The 23,217-nt window shown below is 41.3% G+C and overlaps 1 protein-coding gene across 5 annotated transcripts in view; it reads left to right on the top strand.

Annotated features, from left to right (window-relative positions):
• Nucleotides 1-23,217, top strand: part of mmadhcb (metabolism of cobalamin associated Db) — a 90,073-nt gene that overhangs the window by 28,627 nt on the left and 38,229 nt on the right. For all 5 annotated transcript variants that reach the window (XM_077580432.1, XM_077580434.1, XM_077580430.1 and 2 more), the window contains one exon: nucleotides 9,583-9,713. In XM_077580432.1, coding sequence (XP_077436558.1) covers nucleotides 9,583-9,713 — 131 coding nt within the window. The remainder of the gene's footprint in view (nucleotides 1-9,582; nucleotides 9,714-23,217) is intronic.

The following is a 23,217-nucleotide window of genomic DNA, read 5'->3' as shown; positions in this document are numbered from 1 at the left end:
ACCGTATAACTTCCAAGGGGCGTTGTTTCCAACAACACATGGCTGACTCCTGTGGATAGACCATAAAAGATGGTCTGGGGACTGAAAAGCAGTCTTATTGCTAGTTTGCTTGCTAAACAGGCTTTCCGGTCCGTAGGCGCTAAGCTATGTGTTTCCTGTGGGTTGTAAAGGGAAGTCCAGTCCCTGCTGGAGGGAACTTCAAAGAGTTCTTTTTGAACTAAAAAAACAGGTTTAAGACACGCACACACATTCCCCAGGGGGAATGTTTAAAAAGGCAAATAAAATAAAAAAATTGAGGGTGACGGGCAATATTCGTTACAATTGCTATAAAAACATGGGACCTACCAAAAGAAAAGATTGGAGTCTTATTTCATCAGGAAAAAAAGTTTCTGTTTCCGTTTTGCAGCAATTAGCATTAGAATACAGGGAGCCCTCAAGTTACGGCGGAGTTCCGTTCCTACGCTGGTAATCTAACCTGAATTTCGACTTAAGTCGGATTTCCTCGCTAAAGTCTATATTTACATTAAAATACTTTGTACAGTTATTTAAAAAAATATATATATTTGCGCGACCCAGAAGATGCCGGAAAAAATATTTTGTGTTTCCGCACGGACAGTCAATGCTGATGGATGGCGGAGAGGAGCTAATTCAAGTTTAAACATGGAAATGTGACGTCCCTGATGGCCAGCAGACCGGCTGATGGACGTCCGTTGCTGGAAGTTACAACACAACTTTGAGTAACTTTAAAATGCCGTGATTACTGTGTGAAATTAACGAAAAAGAAGGCGCTACGGACGAGGCACGGGCGCCGTAAAGTCGAAACGACGTAGGTCGCGTGCGACATAGCTCGAGGACTCCCTGTATAGTTAAGTTTCATCATTATTCACAAATCTGTATAGAACTGTGGGTAAATGAGCTTTTTTCAACATGGCCGTGGTTGATCTCTTTTGCTCTGCTGCCACCTGCTGGCCGTTTTTGTAATAACTACAATTTCTTTAACTGTTCTCTGCAGTTGAGAGGCTTCATCAAAGCCTTTTTATGCCCTAGCATAAAAAAAATAATAAAAACGTATAAATACGTCTTTGGGACACTTTAAACATTTTAAATTTTTATATTTTTTGGGAGCAAATGAGTTACGTGGAAAAATTCAATACAAATGACAAAAATAGGTTTAAATTTAAGATAGAAGATTTAATAGCAAAAGTAGCCCAAAAGTTATGATAGCAAAAATAAATAAAAAAATAAAAAGAGAAAGAATAAAATCTTACCAAACCAAAAATTACTGTCAATTTGAAGTCATTCTACTTACACAGGTTCTAAGGAAATATGTTTCAATCCAGCGTCAAAGAGCAATTCAACTCAAATTTGCGGTGGTTAGGGGTAGCAACATCCAATTGCTACAAAGTCATGGGTAAAATGCCTTTAACCCTTTGACCGCTAAAAACGTATAATAACGTTTAGTAAAATCCAAATGAATGCCGCCCAAAACGTTAAAAGACGTTAACTATGTTTTTTTTGGGGGGGGGAAACGGGTGGAGAAAAGCCTTGGCCAGCTGTGCTCAAAGTATCAAGCAGATCGAGTTAGTATAATGACTATTTGTGGGCACTAGTTGGCAGCGATGACTCTCTTTGGACAAGATCGGGTAAGAGTCAGTAGTAGAAGACGTGAGGCGGAGCTAGAGTGTTGAGGGGAGAATGGCTGAGGAAGCGAAAATGGCGACCGGTTGCAAGCAGCTCACGCTTGAGCATTTTTTTCAAAGACGAAAAGCATCGACCAGTGCTAAAGAGCACATTGATGATGATGATGGTGACTCAGAGGTTGACGCCGAAGTTGGAAGCGTTGACGCGGCGGCTTCGATCACGTCGTAAAGCCTCACTGGCTAGCGATGCTAACGCCGGAAAACGTGGTGCACAACCGAGCACTTCTGCACAGGCGGACGTTCAATCGGACGATGAAGAGTACCCTGAGTCCACTGCATATTCATCGGAGGAGTGGGTACAGTCTGATCACGGAGAAGACACTGGTTCTATACCTGCTACTCCCCGGAAAAAAAGGCCGGCAAGAAAGTGTAGGGTCTGCACGCGAAGGGGCAAGCGCAGTGAAACTAATCTGTGGTGCAAATCCTGCTGCGTCCCCTTGCACGCAGGGGAGTGTTACACAATATACCACACAAAAAGAAAAACGGTGTAGTTGAAACATCCACACAATTGTAAATTGTACCACACATGCACAGTTGCACACATTTGTAAATAGTTTGCCAAATTGTTTTGTCAAATTGTTACACTGTTGAATGTAAATAAACTTATTATGCTATCAAAAAACACTTTTTCATTGTTGGTGGTAGTGTTTTACAGAAGTAAAGCACTGTTTACGTGTTTGTGGCATCATTCATGGAAAAAAAAGCTGTCAAATTCATTAGAGGGAATGAAATATCGTTTCACAAAAGCTTGATTTCTCCGTATTTTGGTCGAAAACAGAGCATTTGGGTGAAACTAATATATTTTCTATTGTTGATTACTGAAAAACTGAATAAGGTAGAAACAAACTTTTTTTTCTGATGAAAGATGAGAGTTCAATCTTTCATTTGGTAGTAAGTGTTTCCATAGTCCAAACACAAAATTTTCTGTGGACCTTGAAAGATCAGTCAAAATGCTCTAAATCAGCTGGCACCCACATGTTCTCTTTTCTGAAAATGGTTGGCAGTCAAAGAGTTAAGTAGGGATGCACTTTAATATCGGTGGCCGATAATTATCAGCAACTATCGACTAATTTGATGTCTTACAGATAAACCAGATAACAAAGAAATCCGCAGATAATAATATACTTGCCGAGTTGGTCCATTTATTGTGGTTGTGGCTCAAGTTGTGCCCAACTCCTCAACCCCTCCCCTCTCCTATGGTAGTGTTGCATATTTGTGACGTTATAATGCCCGCGACCTCGTGTTGACAGAAGATGCATCATGGCGACATGGCAGTCGCCATTGTGGGCTTTCTTTACTGTGTCTGCCCAAAATGTCCGTCCGTCCGTCAGTCTTCTTCCGCTTATCCGGGGTCGGGTCGCAGGGGGAGCAGCTTTAGCAGGGAAGCCCAGACTTCCCTCTCCCCAGCCACTTCAGCCAGCTCCTCCGACGGGACCCCAAGGCGTTCCCAGGACAGCCGAGAGACATAGTCTCTCCAGTGTGACCGAAATTCTCACCCTATCTCTAAGGGAGAGCCCGGCTACCCTGCGGAGGAAACTCATTTCGGCCGCTTGTATCCTGGATCCTGTTCTTTCGGTCATGACCCACAGCTCGTGACCATAGGTGAGGGCAGGAACGTAGATCGACCGGTAAATCAAGAGCTTTGCCTTTCGGCTCAGCTCCTTCTTCACTACAACGGACCGATACAGCGTCCGCATCACTGCAGACGCTGCACCGATCCGCCTGTCGATCTCCTGCTCTAACCTACCCTCACTCGTGAACAAGACCCCAAGACACGTGAACCCTGTCAGAGAGGTGACATTCCATGTCCCCAGAGCTAGCTTCAGTAGCCGGGGGTCAGACCGCCAAGGCCCCCGCCTTTGGCTGCCACCCAACTCACTGCGCACCCGACCCCTTTGGCCCCTTCCACCGGTGGTGAGCCCATGGGAAGGGGGACCCACGTTGCCTTTTCGGGCTGTGCCCGGCCGGGCCCCATGGGTATAGGCCCGGCCACCAGACGCTCACCTTCGAGCCCCACCTCCAGGCCTAGCTCCAGAGGGGGGCCCCGGTGACCCGTGTCCGGGCAAGGGAAACGAGGATCCAAAGTTTGTGTTCATCATTGGGGTCGTTTGAGCCATGCTTTGTCTGGTCCCTCACGTAGGACCTGTTTGCCATGGGTGGCCCTACCAGGGGCATGAAGCCCCGGACAACATAGCTCCCAGGCTCATTGGGACACGCAAACCACTCCACCACGATAAGGTGATGACTCACGGAGGGGTGCCCAAAATGTTACCCTTGCAATTTTTTGTTGCATTTTTAAAACATGACTTTTGTTTTGGCAAACTCAAAATGAGTAACTGGTTGTCTTTGAAGCAGACATATCAATAAAAGTCACCTTTATGGTGCTTTACACAATGTTTCAATATATTTGTACATATTAGACTTATAGTAGGACTCGAAAGTATATTTGTATTTAAGTTAATTAACACTTATAGGCTTACTTATCGGTTATTGACTTTGGCACTTTCTAAGTTATTGGTTTATCGGTATCGGTTGAAAATAGCATTATCACACTGTAAAGTGATATAATTCAATTTAAGTGGATAAACGACTGATCAGGTCGCCTAGTCACACGATAATCTAATTTGACTAAAAACAGTTAGGCTATTCTGAGAATTTAGATTGCTCATTAGCTTCTCCCTAGCATGGCACAAGTGCGTTCCTTTTTTATCTGTCCTTAGTTAACTATTTTTGCGTATGGCTAGTAGAGAAAAACATTGCTCTAGCTGCACTACAAAAAGCTGAAAAATACACATTTTCTGGCAGAGCAATCCGCGCAGCTCGGTCCAGTCTGACCGCTTGTCAGTATGGGAAAGAGCAAAGAGCCTTTTAAGTTATTTATAACTTGTTCACTTCCTTTTGGAACTTTCTGGTCATCTACAAAAAGTCCCCATTCTTACACTTTGCAGAAGATGTTGACGCAAAAGTTTATGTACTTCTCAGAATTATTATAATTATTAGCGCCTGAGCAGCTACCGCTGCGAGGTCCCTCATTTTTGTAAGAATTATTTTTCTTCTTCTTGGTAAACGATCAAATTTTTGGGGACTTGCAGAACTTATCCAGAGGGAAGTGGAGGACATTGAGTCTGAGTGGACCATGTTCCGCGCTTCCATTGTTGAGGCGGCCGATTCCGATCGGCCGTAAGGTGGTTGGTGCCTGTCGTGGCGGCAATCCTCGAACCCGCTGGTGGACACCAATGGTAAGGGATGCTGTCAAGCTGAAGGTCTTGTTGGGCCTTTTTGGCCTGTGGGACTCCGGAGGCTGCTGACAGGTACCGGCTGGCCAAGCGGAATACAGCTTCGGCGGTCGCTGAGGAAAAAACTCGGACATGGGAGGAGTTCGGTGAGGCCATGGAAAAGTACTTACGGACGGCTTCGAATAATTCTGGTCCACCATCTGGCGTCTCAGGAGAGGAAAGCAGTGCGCCATTAACATTGTGTATAGTGGAAATCGGGTGCTGCTGACCTCGACACGAAACATTGTGAATCGGTGGGGAGAATACTTCGAAGACCTCCTCAATTCCACCGACACGTCTTTCTTTGAGGAAGCAGGGTCTGGGTACTCTGAGGTGGGCTCCCCTCTGGGACCGAAGTCACTGAGGTGGTTGGAAAGCTCCTCAGTGGCAGGGCCCCGGGGGTGGATGAGATCCGCCCGGAGTTCCTAAGGGCTGTAGATGTTGTGGGGCTTTTGTGGTTGACACACGCCTCTACAACATCGCGTGGACATCAGGGACAGTGCCGGTGGTGGTCCGGAGGGTGTGTTCCAACTATAGAGGGATCACACTCCTCAACCTCACTAGTAAGGTCTATTCAGGGGTGCTGGAGAGGACGGCCCGTCAGGAAGTTGAATCTCGGATTCAAGAGGAGCAGTGTGGTTTTCTTTCCCAACTGTAGAACAGTGGACCAGCTCTACACCCTCGGCAGGGTCCTCAAGGGGTGCATGGGAGTTCGCCCAACCATTCCACATGTGCTTTGTGGACTTGGAGAAGGCGTTTGACCGTGTCCCTCGGGGAGTCCTGTGGGGGGTGCTTCGGGAGTACGGGGTACCAAGCCCCCTGATACAGGCTGTTCGGTCCCTGTACGACCGATGTCAGAGTTTGGTCGGCAGTAAGTAGAATTTGTTTCCAGTGAGGGTTGGACTCCGCCAAGGTTGCCCTTTGTCACCGATTCTGTTCATAACTTTTATGGACACATTTTTCATGGCGCAGCCGAGGCGTTGAGGGGGTCCGGTTTGGTGGCCTCAACAGATGATGTTGTGTGGTGCAGATGATGTGGTGCTGTTGGCTTCTTCAAGCCGTGATCTCCAACTCTCGCTGGAGCCGTACGCGGCGATGAAAATCAGCACCTCCAAATCCGAGACCATGGTGTCCTCAGTTGGAGAAGGGTGGAGTGGGATGAGACCCTGCCCCAAGTGGAGGAGTTTAAGTATCTTGGGGTCTTGTTCAAGAGTGAGGGTAGGTTGGAGCGGGAGATCGACAGGCGGATCGGTGCAGCGTCTATAGTGATGCGGACTGTGTATCGGTCCGTTGTGGTAAAGAAGGAGTTGAGCCGAAAGGCAAAGCTCTCGATTTACCGGTCGATCTACGTTCCTACCCTCACCTATGGTCACGAGCTGTGGGTCGTGACTGAAAGAACAAGATCCCGGATACAAGCGGCCAAAATGATTTTCATCCGCGGGGTATCCAGTAGGAGTGTTAGAAAAAATCTATTCGGCAATATATCGCGATATTACAGCACGCAACTCTCGAATCGATTCGATATGCGGCCGAATCGATTTTTAAACATACATTTTTTTATCAGAATATTCAACAAAACGTCTTACTTAGGGTTAGTATTCACACATTAAGCATGGAAGAATGTTATATTGAAGGAACATTAAGCCTTAATATTTTATTTCAGTGCTGTTCAAACATGAAACACCTGTTTGTTAAATCCAGTGGCTCAGTTATAAGCCTGAATTTTCAGATAAATAAATAAATTTTCATACAAATCTTACAGTGTACATGTACAATTTTACTGAATAGTATTTTCTAAATTTGAGTAAAAAAAAACCCCGCAATAATCAATTTACGGATTCGTATCGGGATTAATCGGTATTGAATCGAATCGTGACCTATGAATCGTGACCTATGAATCGTGATACGAGTCAAATCGCCAGGTATTAGATAATTCACACTCCTAGTATCTGGGCTCTCTCTTAGAGTTAGGGTGAGAAGCTCGGTCAACCGGGAGGGACTCAGTGTCGAGCCGCTACTCCTCCACGTTGAGAGAAACCAGTTGAGGTGGCTCGGACATCTGGTTCGGATGCCTCCTGGACGCCTCCCTGGAGAGGTGTTCCGGGCATGTCCCACCGGCGGGAGGCCCCGGGGACGACCCAGGACACGCTGGAGAGACTATGTCTCTCGGCTGGCCTGTAAACGCCTTGAGATCCGGTCGAAGGAGCTGGCTGAAGTGGCTGGGGAGAGGGAAGTCTGAGCTTCCCTGCTAAAGCTGCTGCCCCCGCGACCCGACCCCGGATTAGCGGTAGATGATGGATGGATGGATGGATATTATTATTATTATTATTATTCTTGGTAAACTATCTCATTTTTTGGGGACCTAAACATTTACGAAAACTCACCAAACTTTGTACACTCCTCGGGCTCGGGGAAAAAATTTGTATTATGAAGTCGCCATAACATGTAGCGCCCCCCAGCGTGGAAAAATATGCACCAATCCCGGCACGTTTGACCGAGGGCTACAAAAATTGGCAGGCACGTGGAGCGCCCCGAGACACACAAAAAAGTCAGCGGAAGCCATATCCTAAAATGTACAGGAAGTGAGTTATGAATTTTTGAATGTCCAATTTTGGCCTATTTTTGCACATTTACTGTGTGGCATTCTTTTTGCCCATTTGCCAACAGTTTTCTTTTTTTTTTGGAAACTTTTTGAAATACTATATGATGAGGGCGGGGCCTCAAATTTTGCCGTTAGTATTTCCTTCATCAAAAAAAGAGGAAATGCTTAATAACTCTGAAGGTATCTATTACAATAGTTAGTCATAAATATAGTGCCACTTAGCCCTTGGGGTCGACAAAAAAAAATCACCCCACACATGGTATTTTCATATTTGTACAAAATGTTGATACTTTTGTAAGTGTCATTACTAAGTTATTTATTTGATTTGGTTTATTACTCATTGCCAAAAAATAAAACGGAGGCTGATTGTCTTAACATTGACCAAAACTCATTGAGTTTTAGCACACTCATCACACTGGCAAAAAAAATAATCCATAATATGTAAAGGTTTATTATGCCATTTTCAAATAATTTCTGCTTCGAATGTGCTGTGAGGGCCCTTTATAGCTGCCCGCAGCTCTAGTTTATCATGTGTCTTCTCTCCTTTTTGTGATTTTTTGTTTTTTAACTCTTTGACTGCCAGACGTTTTCAGAAAAGGGATGCCGTGGGTGCCAGCCGATTTAAGCATTTTGACTGATCTTTCAAGGTCCACAGAAAATTTTGTGTTTGGACTATGGAAACACACATACTACCAAATGAAAGATTGGACTCTCATCTTTCATCAGAAAAAAAAGTTTGTTTCTACCTTATTCCGTTTTTCAGTAATCAACAATAGAAAATGGTTAGTTTCACCCAAATGCTCTGTTTTGAAACAAAATACGGAGAAATCAAGCTTTTTGTGAAACGATATTATTTCATGCACTCTAGTGAATTTGACACCTTTTTTTTCTATGAATGATGCCACAAACACTTAAATAGTGCTTTACTTCTGTAAAACACTACCACCAACAATGAAAAAGTGTTTTTTGATAGCAAAATACGTTTATTTACATTTAACAGTGTAACAATTTGACAAAACAATTTGGCAAACTATTTACAAATGTGTGCAACCGTGGTACTATTTACAATTGTGTGGATGTTTCAAATACAGTTTTTCTTTTTGTAACACTCCCCTGCGTGCAAGGGGACGCAGCAGGATTTGCACAACAGATTAGTTTCACTGCGATTGCAGACGCTACACTTTTTTGCTGGCTTTTTTTTCCGGGGAATAGCAAGTATATACTGCAGTGTGTGTTTGGCCATCAAGTCTACTCTCAGGATCATGATACGGTGACGTTACAGTGGTGGTACGTCTGGCTTCCTCATGTCCTAACCCTGTTCCTATACCGGGTGGTAAGAGATGTTCTGATCCATCATATCCACTCCATTCATGGTGGCATCGTAGTCCATAACCAGTGTCTTCTTCTTCGCCTGAGCAGAAGTGCTCGGTTGTGCTCTGCGTTTTCCAGCGTTAGCATTGCTAGCCGGTGAGTGAGGCTTTATGACGTGATCATAGCCGCCGCGTCAACGCTTCCAACTTCGGCGTCAACCTCGGAGTCACCATCATCATCATCGTCGTCATCAATGTGCTCTTTAGCATTGGTCGATGCTTTTCGTCTTTGAAAAAAATGCTCAAGCGTGAGCTGCTTGCAACCGGTCGCCATTATGGCTTCCTCAGCCTTTTTCCCCTCAACACTCTCGCTCCGCCTCACATCTTCTACTGACGCCTACCCAATCTTGTCCAAAGAGAGTAATCGCTGCCCTCTAGTGCCCAAAAATAGTCATTATACTAACTAGATCTGCTTGATACTTTCAGCACAGCTGGCCAAGGCTTTCCTCCACCCGTTTCCAAAAAAAACAAAAAAACTTGGTGAACGTCTTTTAACGTCTTTGGCGCTCCTCCGTAGGATTTTACTAAACGTTATTTAACGTTTTTGGCATTCAAAGAGTTAAACGGCAAGAATATCATGTTGTCCTAAGCATTGTTACTAGTGTTTTAAATTTTAAAAATTTTGTGATAACCAGATTTGCAATACCTGTTTCCTGAGGCTCCAAGCTCCGATGTGACAGTGGTCACAGTGACTCAAAAGACAAAGAACGATATGACAGCATGGTGTTCTGCTGTGGAAGAAGAGCGAGATCACATGCTTGACAAGGTAAGCTACTGAATTATTGATGAAAAACTAAAAACACAATGGTAAATGAACATTAAGGAAAGAAAACATTTCATTCCTGAGCGTTAAACCTTTAATGATTGAACAGAAAAAAATCATGTACATATAGGAAAAAAAAATAGATGGATGGGTGGCATTTAGCGCCTGTTTTACTGCAATACTTTGATGCATGTCACATTAGACATTGCATTTCAACTTCTGTAATTTACACCTATGATGGTGGCCTGGTACCACGTATGTGCTTTTTGTGTCTTGTGATTGATTTGGTTAAAATCTCATGCAAGCAGACTGAAAGAAGACAAGCTGCACACAGAATCTAAAAGGTACAGGAATAAAGGAAGGGAGATGTATTTTGTCAACAACAATGGGGGGAAAAAAGCTGAAAAGGCTTGCACCCCATCCCACCGGATGTACCAGGACAAAGACAAAAATAAGGACACTAATTCCAATTTGCTGATAAGGCAATTCAATTCAGAGATGCCAAATCCATGTCCAGAAAGTAAAAATCCTGCCACAGTTTGGTTTTAGCCTCAGGTAGGGTTGTCACCTTGGATTTGTGGAAAAAAGGGACACTGAATCAAGCTCATATATTAGGGTTATCAAAATGAGTGCATTAATTTTGAGTTAATTTAAAGTTCCTAAAACGGCACAAATTTTTTTTAACACGCGCTTAATGACCGCCCTTTACAGTACTTTAAAAGCCTGTACTGGGGGAATTCCAGTCACAGTGAAGCAGACACGTCCACGTCAACATTTAGTAGTAATATATTTAATAATAATGCATATATTTGTGGAGATTGGGGTCAAGTTGTATTTTACAATTAAAAAAATGTGCAGAATTTGACAAGTTACTTGTTGGAGTCCAAACCAAGACACGCATGGGACCACCGCCTAATGTGAATAACATTTCATGATGCATTTCATGCTGAAAGCCTTTGCAGCGTGAAATAAATAAATATGAGAGCAAAGCTTGTTTAGTTATTGATTTATATTTAAATCTATTTTTATATATATTTTTGTATTTATTTCCACATTTATTTTTATATTTTTTACTTTCTGAGACATTTTTATTGCAATGTATGTCCCTCATCACAAAACAACTGAATATTCAGCTAGTTACACACACTGTAAAGTACAAACAAGGCATACACTCTAAAGATACAAACAAGACGTGGCAACACATAACTGTTCTAGAAAAACGTCACCAACAATGCAGATTTCACACAATTACGTATGTACTACAAAGTCACAGACTTGGTGAACGGTTCTATAGAAAGCTACCATGTAATACTAGTATCGATATAGGCAACATACCATCTTGTTAATTTTTTTGGTTCAAATTGATGTAGAAATGTGACGTCAGAAACTCCCCCCGCTGTTTCCCTCTACACTCTTTCACTGTAACTTCCCAGGCTTACGAGAGAGGCAGGATTGGAATTACCGTAATAACAGTACCTTTTCTGTAAAAAACAAGGTCTTAGCATTCAAATTTTTCAGATATCACAAACAGTGCCAGAGTTACAGTAATCTAAAGTGCACCTACCTGTTGCCGGCAACATGCTATGTGACAACGCGTTCCACAGTAATACAGGGACAATAAAAGGTAAAAGGTAGTGGAACCCGGAAAACAGACTGAACCTTCTTCTGCGGTTGACTTGCTTTTGTTTTGCATTCCGCTGTTCTTGTTTTCCCTTGTTGGTGGCCTGTGATCTTGTCGATCGGGGCTGCGGGTTTGATGCGCCCCCACTATCTTTTCTTGGCACCTTCCATTTTTTTTTCCAAGTAGTGTAAATTAAGACTTTTGTTTTCAAGATTTAAATGGAACACAATCACCTGTAAACAATAGTACTGCGTAAAACAACTAAATTAAAGGGAAGTGGGTAGACCACCATGATCCTTTATGAGAATGGAGGCAGGGATTATTCTGCTCTATATGCAACCCATCTCTAACTAGCTATCATAACATCTGTTAGGCTTCACCACTCTTCCACTCCTGGTGACGACAGGTGGGCTGATCTTTGGCTCTGGTTGGACAGTGTCTGGGTGTGGCGACTCTGATGGGGCTGTTTGGATTCTTGATAGACTGTCCCAGGATGTGTTGGCACAGAAGGGGACATTCAGGAGTCAGCAAGAATTTCTTTATTCTCCTGCTGGATGTTCCTGCGGTTCTCAGTCTGTTTGCAATGTGAATGACCGTGGCGTCTGCTCCTCCTGTTGCACCACAGCTCTTGTATCCCATGTTTTCTCACCGTCAATTTTAAGAGAAACATGGTCATGGCTTGAAGTTTGGCAGAGTTGTACTTAGACTTCGTCCCATCATGAGTTTTGCAGGGCTCTCACCTATTGGCTCTGTTGTTGTGGATCGATACATTAGAAGCGCCAGGTTAGGGTCTTCCTGCCTCAGAATGGTCTTGGCTGGTTGGACAGCATCTTCTGCACTTTTCATTAACAGTTTCACTGTTCACTTGTGTCCTCATCATTTTCTTTTTTGCTGGTTTCAGATCTTAACGAGCCACTTACAAGTTAATTGTTTGATTCACACCTCCCTACAAAAGTGAACGGTTTGCTTGCACAGGGGTTGAGGTAGATGGAACATACCAAATAAAGGGGTGTCCGGGCTAAACTACTACATACAGTAGTGTATTGTTTCCGTTTTTTCCTTTCTTTTTAAAATGCTTTATTGAACAACGTGCACTTACAGCAGCAGACATCGCAAAAGTCACTTTGAAGTAGTGCAAGTCTACACAGTATAGCTAAACAGATCACACCTCATATTAAAGACACCAGATTGGTTTTTCCCACGTATCACCTTTCCTTCCTTATCGCTGTGACTCAAATGTGCGCACATCTCTCATCTGCTGTGAAAAATAAAGTTTGGAAAATGAACACGGAGCTTGCTATCATTCGAAAAGGCTCGCGAACACAGCTTTACCAAGACTGGGAGGCAGCACTGTGCGAGTTACACCACAATTTGTCAATCAACCATGAATGCTTGGGCGAACGCAAAAGCCAGCACCATTTCCGAGGACACGACGAGACTGACTCTGACAATGAGACGGAGCCTGACGTGTTTGATGGATAATTTGCCCAGTTGTTTGTTTCTGATACAGAAGATCATAAGAACTATGACTGATTTGTGGATTAGGCTTGATCAAAAGCAACGTGAGTACATTGTTGTATACTTCAAGTACAACTGAACTCACTGTTTACATTGTTACTTCAACCAAACTCAGTTTTGTTACTCTCACTGCCTTTTTAAAAACATGCTCTAGCACTAGCATAGGTTTTAGCATAATAGCATGCTACCATATCTTTTGAGATAGCGTATGTTTAACCGTGCCTGCGCCCAATAGTGCGGTGCGCCTTATGTGTGTGTTAAACACACAAATAGCACCCGTAACTGTGATTGTGGCTTATAATATGCCTTATGGTCGTGAAAATACGGTACTTGAATTTTTTTCAATATTCTTGATAAAGGCTACTTGTAATTCATGCTCCATGTTTAAAGGAAGAGAATGTGCCCTAAATTGCACGTTGAGGTCTTTTCATTATATATTAAAAAAAAGATAAATAGAACATCATCTTCATTTATTTTATAAAACACTTTTGTAGGGGTTGTCTTTTCGATTGTTAAGGGTTGTTTATTTGGATAACGTTTGGCAGTAAAAGAGTTAAAGCCTCCCTATTCTTGCTTGGTCGATTGATATTGCAGTGTTGGCAAGGCTGTATGACCTCTCACGTTATTTCCTATGAATGGCCAGCAGACAGCATTTTTGCAGCGCTGTCTTCATTTCGTCAGGCCCTGGTGACCATGGTGTATTCTCTTAAGCATGTCATCATGCATGCTGCATGTAATGATGATCTAGGTGCCACGCCTCAGTACTCCATTCAGCTCACTCATCCCTGCACGTTTGGGAAAATACTGCTTGGCTGATATAGCAGTGCTTTTGATATGGTCGGGCCAGTCATTTCTTGTGTAGTTCAAGATGACTTGCAACTCGCCATCCCTCTCCATCTGATGTTCAATCTGCTCAAGTTAGGCTTCCTCAACCCCCACACTCAGCTCTATGGCATCCAAGTACGCCTGGACCAGGTCATTTGGTTCTGTGCTCTGCAAGGGGTGCCTCAACTGTGTGTCATGCAACCAGTTTATTTCCTGGAACGTACACAGCAATGGGGTTAAATTTCATCAGTCTTATTTAGAAGATGTTGGCATCAGAGGAGTGTTGTGTCCAAGTGTTTTGAGTTGATCAATGAGACTATAGGGTTGTGGTCTGTGTAGAGCTCGAATGACTCTAAGCTGCACAAATACTGCTAAAGGCATTCCGAAGCCCACACTCCAGCCAAACATTCTTTTTCTATTTGAGCATATCTCTGCTCCTGTCATGGTCCGGGAACAGAATGCCACTGGCTTCAGTACCCCGTCATGCTCCTGCAACAGTAGATATCCGAGGTCATAGCTACTCGCGGCGCCACTCACAACAGTGGGTCCTTTGGGTTCGAAGTAGGCCAGAGCTCGGGCTGAAGAAATCAGAGCTTTTACAGCTGAAAAGGCCTGGTCCTGTGGAGGACCCCATGTCTATACTGTGTTGGACTTAAGCAGGTCATTCAATGGCTGAAGACGGGTAGACCTGTTCGGTAAGTAGCGGCCAATGTAATTCACCTCGGACTGGAAGGGTTTTTGAAAAATGTTAAATCCGATCGGTTAAATAGTTTTGGTTCGGTCCGTCCGCGTTCCGTTCGGTCCTTTCACGTAACTCTTTTTCTTTTCTTTTTTTTATCCCCTTGTGAGCACTAATCCATTATGGTGCCGTCCATGGTTACGGTGGCGTCCATGAATACGGCGCCGCCTCATGTGCGTCATATTCTTCGAGCCATGCTGCAGCCAATCATTGCAGCGGAGTGGGCAGAGAAAGTTCATGGCTTTCATGACGCTAGTAGGTTACGATGCTACCAGGGTTAGCGTCTTGAGCCATCACTGCCAAGTCTTTATTAATCCAACATAAGATTTGTTGTACATGAAACGGACTTCGGAATTATAACTAGCCGGAAATCGCTATGTTCACGACTAAGGTGTCATGTTTTACACGAGAGTTTGGTTCAACCCAAGGATAATTGATGATAGCATAGCACACAGCTAGCCGACGTTAGTAGGCGTTGAGCAATATACGAGCGTAATACGCCCGCATGCTTTCCAACTTGCGACGTCGGATTGGTGAATCAAGGCCTAGCCTGGGAGGCAAATGTTGACCGTTCTTTAAATCCCCTCAAAATAAAGGTGGAAATCTGCATTAAAGCACATCTTGTTTGTTTCGTTTGAGATCCATTGTGGTGGCGTTTACAATGTGAATGAAGAGAAGACCAAGGTTGCATACTTAGGGCTTGATCTGAGGTCATTCACACATCATGTAGAGCATGTAGAGTAAGTGATAACTCTATATTAGATATGAATTATGACACATCTTTGTCTTATGTCCATTAAGTAAGAATTATTTAATAATTTCATTTTATAATAGTATAATTGTAATTTGATCTGAGAGTTGTTTTCCAATCTGTGGAGCCAAGGCACTCACGGTAAACCAGCAAACAAAAATAAAAAGTTTTCCTACTGAAATAATGATCTTAACACAGTTTAGTCACAAATGTACTTAGTGTGAAATCTGGGCTTGTGTAGTTGAACACAAAGCTGATATATTTGTATAATATAATCATGTATAATTTAATATAATTATGACTTATTCTGTTGTATGAATGGCCACAGACTGATACACACAGGCTGGTTTTACCTTTTGCCATCTAATTGAAGAGCAGTTATTTGTTATGCCTGCCACTATATGCCACTGGCATAAATAGAATAATAATTTAAATAATAATACAAAAATTATAATTAGCCGTGAATTAATAAATAATATTCTTTAATATTTATCACTTTACTTTTTACTCCCATACATAATTTTTTTTTAAAACTGCATACCAAACTGAACTGAAAACCGTGAGCACAAAACCAAACCGAACTGTGGAATTTGTGAACCATTCCACCCCTAAATTCATAATCAATAATACCTGCTTGTCGGAGAGCTCATGCCTGTGATGACCCAAAAACTCTAACTCGGGCTGTGACAGCTTGAATTTTTCCTTATTGAGCTTGATGGACCCCATCCCTCTGCTGAATCTCTCATCATGCATGTTTTTCCAAAAAACAAAATGCCATCAATATAGACTATCACACCAGTATGCCCTTGCAGTAGTTCTGACAATTTTCTTTGAAATATTTCGGGTGTGGATGTGATGCCAAATGAAAGCCTTTTAAAATAATACCTGCCCAGTGGGGTGATAAGGGTAGTCAGCAGCACGCAATCCTCCTTCTTACGTTCCACGCAATCATTCAGTCTCTTTAAGTCGACGCATATTCTGTGTTTGAATTGGTTGTGTTACCTTCTCAATTATGCCCATTGCTTCCATTTGTCTTAATTCCTCCTCCACTTTGGGCAACAGTGGGACTGGAACATGCCGTGATGTAGCTACACATTAGGGTCTGGCTCCCTCTTTGAGCACGATCCTCACAGGGTCGCCCTTTAGTCAGCCCACATCACCAAAAACGTTCACTTATTTTAGCTTTATGCGTTTAATCAGGCCTAACTAGCAGTGGCTCGGCCTAGTTGAATGTTCCCACATGACTTGACTACAACTACTCTGAAGTCGCAGTTTTCAGCTAGTTCACCAGCGAGCTGATTCCTCGAGTAGGAATTTAGCCCTCTCGTAGATGACATTACGTTTCGGTATGAAATGTTCATCAAATTTCGCTAGTACTATGTCATATTTTCTTGCATCTTCTGCGTTGTCGAAGGTGAATGATTTAAATATGTGCTCGACCTCCGCTCCCATTGAATAGATTAGTGCACTGACTTGCACAGACTCGTCGTATTGTAGCTTCCCTGTACCGCGAAAACCTTTGTTTCCACTCCAGCCAGGTGGCGGGCTTCGTGAAATCCAAGGTTCTCCACAGTGACTCAAAACAGTCGTTAATTATTTTCTCTTGTCGTCAATCCCACTTCTCACACCATGTGGCGTTTACTCACACTCAATCCCTGAGTCTCGTCACTATTTGGCGGACCTTCATTCCTGCTGGTTTGATACAGGGTATCTTGCTCTGCTCCTTGGCCAATGGCCGTGCCCTGGCATGCATGCTGCAGCTATCGGTTTGGACCATATGGCTAATTAGAGGCCGCTGTGGCCTCCCTCATAGTCTCCCATGAGGAAGGCCTTAGACCAGTGGTCCCCAACCTTTTTTCCAGTACGGACCGGTTTACACAAGTCCACAATTTTCGCGGACCGGCAACCCAGTGGGTTGGGGGGTGCTGTTCGGCAACTAATAATAAAAGGCTATAATAACAAACGCAAATCCACTTTATATTTTTATGTATCTGTACTAGCAGCACAAACAGGTGCACAATCAGAACATATTCAGTATTGACAGGCTATTCACCCGAGACAGGCACAGCGGGCAGCTGTGCCGCTTTTCTGCTGAACAACAGTAATCTTGATCATCAAGCAAACTCCAGGGACATTGATCGTCACCAGCCAGTGGTCTCGAACACCTTAAACTTTCAACACCTGCTACATCCAAGTTAAGATAAACCATGCTTCCTAATAATGCTAAAGTATCTCATAGTGAGGATGATGTCGTGGTCACTCTGAGTGTACTTGCACAGTTAATGGAGCAGCAGAAATAATTTTATAAGGAAATGCTAATACAGCAGCAGGACAATTTGAAATGTTTCATTCAGCTGATTATGGACGGAACTAATAAGAGTTAGATGGTGTTATTAGAGATGTGCAGGAGTTGAAAACTCAAGCAAAGTTTGAAGAGAACAAGATGGGATGCTGAGATTCGAGACGAAGATAAATGCATTTGAAACCACTATAATGAATTCCAAGCAGGAACTGGACGGTATGTTCACCAAACTAAATTAAATTGACAATCAGTGCAGAGGAACAAACATTTTCAACGGAATTGCAGATGAGAAAGAGGTCAGACAAATGATTTCAAAAGACTTGGGCCTGGATGAGATAAACATGAATATTAAACACGTCCAGAGAATTGGACAGTGCCAGGAAGGTGGCAGGCCTAGAAAAATTCTTGTCAAGCTCCTGAGCATTAAAGACAGCGAGCTGATTCTCTTTTCTGTCAAGAAATTAAAACACACTAAGATCTAAATTAACGAGGATTTTTCTGAATCCGTGCAACGGAAGAGGAAAGAGTTGTGGCCCAAGTTAAAAGGTGCCAGACATAGAGGTGACAAAGCCACCCTCAAATATGACAAGCTGGTCATAATCCCTAAGACTAAGTCTAGGTTATTTTATTATTATTTTTATTTTTTTATTTATTTTTGCTCTCCTTTTTAAAAAATAAAAATAAAAATTAAAAAAAAGTTTTTTTTTCTTTCTCTTTTTTTTAAAAATATATATACATATATACATATACACACATATATACACATATATATATATATATATATATTTTGTATGTGGGTGAGCATGTGCGTGCGTGTGCGTCCGTGCGTGTGTGTATTCATCAGTTCACCTAAAGCCCATTAAAAAAAATTCCATACTAATAATATAATATAATAATAAATTGCCAAATGCAGAAACATCAATGTAAGTTATCACGATGTAGTGGCTCTCGCTAACAGACAGAATTAAGTAACCAGAATTAGGTTAAAAAATTCTATATACGTAGACCATATAAATCTATAAATTTTGATATTTGGTTTTTATTTGAGGCAGATATTTTTTCCATTAAAATGTGATTTATGAGGAGGTTAGACCATTGGTTGATATTCAGAGTTTGTTTATTTTTCCAGTTAACAAGAATTGTTTTTTTAGCGATAGTAAGGGCTACAAGTGTAGATTGAAATTGTTTATGTGGTAAGTCAGTTGTTGTTAGGTCACCTAGCAAACACAAGTTTGGAGATAAAGGTATCCTACAGTACGAAATAGCGGAAAGTTTTTCTAAGACTTTAGTCCAGAAATACATAACCGGAGTACATAACCATAAAGCATGAACATAAGTGTCTGTAGTGTTTTGTAAACATATAGTAATGTATGTTCTGTGAATAATTTTATATTGGATAAGTTGTAAATTTGTGTGTTTTGTCATTTTAAATGCGTTTTCACAAACTTGAATCCAAAAGTCAGATTCCGGTGCTATAGACAAGTCTGTCTCCCATTTCGAGATGGGTAAAGATATTTTATCAGTATACGAAAGTAACTTTTATATTTTTGAAAGTTTTTTTGTTGTTGTCGGAGAAAGCTTGTTAATATCTTTAGCTAAAACAGGCGGTTGGAGCGTACCCCGAAGTGTTGGAATTTTTTTCTTTATCATATTTTTAACTTGTAGATAATGTAAAAATTTTCCGTTTTTTTATATTGTATTTTTGGAGCAAGGATGTATATGATATAAACATATTATCTGAGAAGAGATGGTGGAGATGTGTAATTCCTTTCTGCTCCCACACACCTAAATAAAACGGTTGGTTGTTAAGTTGAAAGTCGGGGTTATGCCATAGGGGAGAGAGCCCACAGGGCTCCACTTGGGCTTTTGTCAATTCTAGTGCCTTCCACCAGGCAGTCACGGTGGCGGAAATCATTAGGTTTTTAAAACAATTATGACGCTTAATCGATGTTGTAATAAAGAGTAAATCTCGAAGTCTGAGGTTATTACAATCCTTCTGTTCTAGTTCCAGCCAACAGTTAGTGTCTCTGTTGGGTTGTGCCCATAGAACGATATATTGTAGCTGGTTAGCTATATAGTAGTACATAAAATTTAGTGCCTCTAGACCACCTTTGGATTTACTTTTTTGAAGAGTAAATTGACTAATCTATGCTTTTTTTTTATTCCAGTAAAAAATTTTAACGGCTGAGTCCAACAACTGGAACCATTTAGCCGTAGGTTTAAACGGGATCATTGAGAAAAAATAGTTTATTTTGGGTAAAACTTTCATTTTAATGGTGGCTATTCGTCCTATTAGAGAAATAGGAAGATTATTCCAGCGCTCCAAGTCACTATAAATGTTATCCAGAAGTGGAGAAAAGTTTAAATGAATTAAATCAGTTAATTTAGGTGAGATTTTTATGCCTAAGTATTTTAAATTGCCTATAGGAAATGAGTAGTGTGGGTCCTGGCTTGCAGGGTTCCATGAATTTTCTGTAATAGGTAGAAGTGTTGATTTTGTCCAGTTAATAGAATAATCTGATAACTGTGAGAATTTAGTTATTAAGTTAAATACTTCCCCTAGCGAAGTAGCCGGCTTTTCTAAATAAAGTAAGATGTCATCGGCATATAGATTAATTTTATGTTCTGTTACCCCAGAGTGAATTCCTTGAATCCTTCTTTCCTGGCGTATGGCTAATGCAAGTGGCTCAATAAATATTGCAAATAATAAAGGGGATAGTGGGCATCCCTGTCTTGTGCCTCTCTGTAAAGTAACGCTCTGAGATATAATCCCATTAGTAGTAACTGTAGCTTTAGGAGAATCATATAATACTGATACCCAGTGGATAAATGATTTCCCAAAGCCAAATTTATTTAAAACAGCAAAGAGGAAGGACCAGTTAACTTTGTCGAAAGCTTTTTCTGCATCCAATGATATAATAACTGCCTTTTTAGCACATGCTAATAAGGTTAAAGAGTCTCCTAATATTATTAGTAGAGTGCCGATCTTTAATAAAGCCTGTTTGGTCGCTATGAATGATTGTCGAGATTACTGTTTCTAGTCTAGATGTGAAAGCCTTAGTGATAATTTTAATATCAGTGTTAATTAGTGAAATCGGACGGTAACTTGATGGAAGGGTGGGGTCTTTTTATGGCTTTAATAAAAGTTTAATTGCTGCTGTATTCATTTGTGGGCGTATGTAACCCTTAGTTTTAATTTCTGTTACTACTAAGAATAGTGGAGCAAGCATTAACCAGAAGTGCTTAAAAAATATAGCCGGATAACCATCCGGGCCAGGTGCTTTGCCATTAGGCATACTATCTGTACAACTCGTTTATAGTAAGTGGCGCATCTAACATGTCTTTATATTCAGTAGTTAACTGAGGTATATTTAAGCTACTGAGGAATGCCTCAATATGCTCAGGGTTAGGCTTGTTAGTTTCTAAGTATAGGTTACCATAATAGTTATAAAAAATGTGATTAATTTCTTCTGGTGATTGTGTGCATTCACCAGTTGTCCCTTTAATAGCCGTTATAAGAGACTTTTCCCGATTGCATTGAAGTTGGTTTGCAAGAAATTTACCTGATTTGTTATTATATTCAAAGTTGTTATCTCAATTGTTGTATTATAAATTCTATCTTTTGAGTTAGCATATCGTCTAACTGTATTTTTGTATTTTGTAAGTCAGTCCATATTTGGTTATTTGGGTTTATTGCGTACTCATCCGTCAGTTGTTTAATTTTATCTTCCAAGTCTTTTTCAGATTTTTGATCCTGTTTCTTTTTATAAGATGAATATGATATAATTTTACCTCTAATTACTGCTTTCCCAGTTTCCCAGAGAAGAGATGGCGATAGGTCTGGAGAGTCATTTATTTCCAAAAAGTCTGCCCACTCTTTTCTTATAATTTTGTCAAACTCTGTGTCGTTTAGCAGTGAGATGTTAAACCGCCATGTCGATGGTGGTTTAAAGGTATAATCAACTTGTAGGGAAAGGGAGACTGGTGCATGGTCGCTAATAATAATAGGATGTATTTTTGTAACAGTTTTATCAGCAATAGAGTTATTTGTAAGAAAATAAAAGAAAATAATCAATTCTTGAAAAAGACCGGTGCACAGCGGAAAAGAAGGTAAATTCCTTCTTATTTGGGTTTTTAAGTCTCCAGCTGTCAGACTCCTCTTTGTCTACTGTTATAAGGGGCAGAGTACGCTTGGCTAAAATTCTTATCAATAAGTAATTTTTCTTCAGATTTTTGTAGGTGGGTTTCTTGTAGGAGGCAAATATCTGCTTTTAATTTTAAGAGATGGTCTAAAGTTTTTATTCTTTTTGCTTCTGAGCGAGCGCCACAAACATTCCAGGAAACCAGAACTAATTTATGCATACAAACAATATAGACTCAGTCCTGTGTCTATATCTGCATAGGCCATTTGTAAATATTTGTATGTTATAGGATAGAATCAAAGTGGTTAGGTGGTTTATGTAATTTGTATAAAATATGAGGTGATGAGTAAGTAAATATAACAGTGAAAAAACAGGTAGGGAGGTAGAAGTAAAGGAAGTTAACGGGGGATTAAACATAAAAATACACCAATAACTGGTAACCTAAGCGAGATTTTTTGTTTAAATATACTTTAGATATAGTTATGTATTTAATAATATATTTATAATACCGCCTAAACATAATAAATATTCATATTTAAGGTTTTATAACCACATATACAGTATATGTATACATCTAATAATCAAACAAAGTTTAGTTCCACCAATGCCATTTAGAACAGCTAGGGAGTGGAGTTGGGGTTCCGGAATAGTTGGCCATCGATGTATAGTTTATCGACGACCATCGCAGTCCGTTTACCCTCCTGCCTATTTTGTTTCATTATAGGAAACAGTACCTTTCGCCGCTCATTAATCTCTCTCGGGAATTGGCCGTTCATTCCAAATGAGGTCCCTTTAAGCTCCCGTCCTTTACTTTTAACAAATTCTTTCTGTTTAAAATGCTCAAACTTGGCGATAATAGGACGGGGTCTGTTGCCCCTAGGGGCTCCAAGCCGATGTACCCGGTGAAAAGAGATGTTATTTACCGACTCCTGAGGAATTTTTAATGACGTCGTCATAATTTTTTTTATCTCAACCTCTGGATTGTCAGAGGTATTCTCGGATATTCCTGAGAATATTAAATTCTCCCGCATGCTACTGACCGAAACCTCCGTAGCGGCTAGATTCTCCGTGTCCGTCGCTGAATCATTTTTCCTCTTTTTCGAAGGTTTTCTCGACAGTTTCTCGACGGAAGGATTCTCCATCGCGCAGCTGTAAAAATATGCCTCGATGAAGCGTTCGAGGTCCTCCACGTTGGGTGGTATTCCAAATCTGTCGGATGAAAAAGAGAGGGAAAAAAAGAAAGGCAAGATATATGATGGTTAAATTTGGATTAGTTTAGTATAATAGAGCTAATTCTATTTTAGCAGCAGGGCGCCGCCATGTTGGGGTTTCCCGGTCTTGCGATAGTCACAGCATCTCGCGCATGCGTCCAAGCTTCAGAATCTTCCGCTTCACCTTGTCCACCTGCCGACCCAGGTTAGGTTATTTTAAATTGTTTTATCATTTTTTTTTAAATAATTATTTTATGGTCTTAAAAGACAATACTGCGTCTGTGTCATTAGGTCTACCAAGAAAAGGTCTGTCTATTGTTCATCTAAATATATGCAGTCACAGACACAAAGTTCATGAAATTACCACTATTTGTTCCTCTAATAACATTCATGTTTTA

The sequence above is a fragment of the Vanacampus margaritifer genome, chromosome 11 (genome assembly GCF_051991255.1).
Source record: "Vanacampus margaritifer isolate UIUO_Vmar chromosome 11, RoL_Vmar_1.0, whole genome shotgun sequence".
Taxonomy (NCBI): domain Eukaryota; kingdom Metazoa; phylum Chordata; class Actinopteri; order Syngnathiformes; family Syngnathidae; genus Vanacampus; species Vanacampus margaritifer.
Note: the sequence above shows the minus strand (reverse complement) of the source record. Positions and strands in the feature narration are given on the sequence as shown.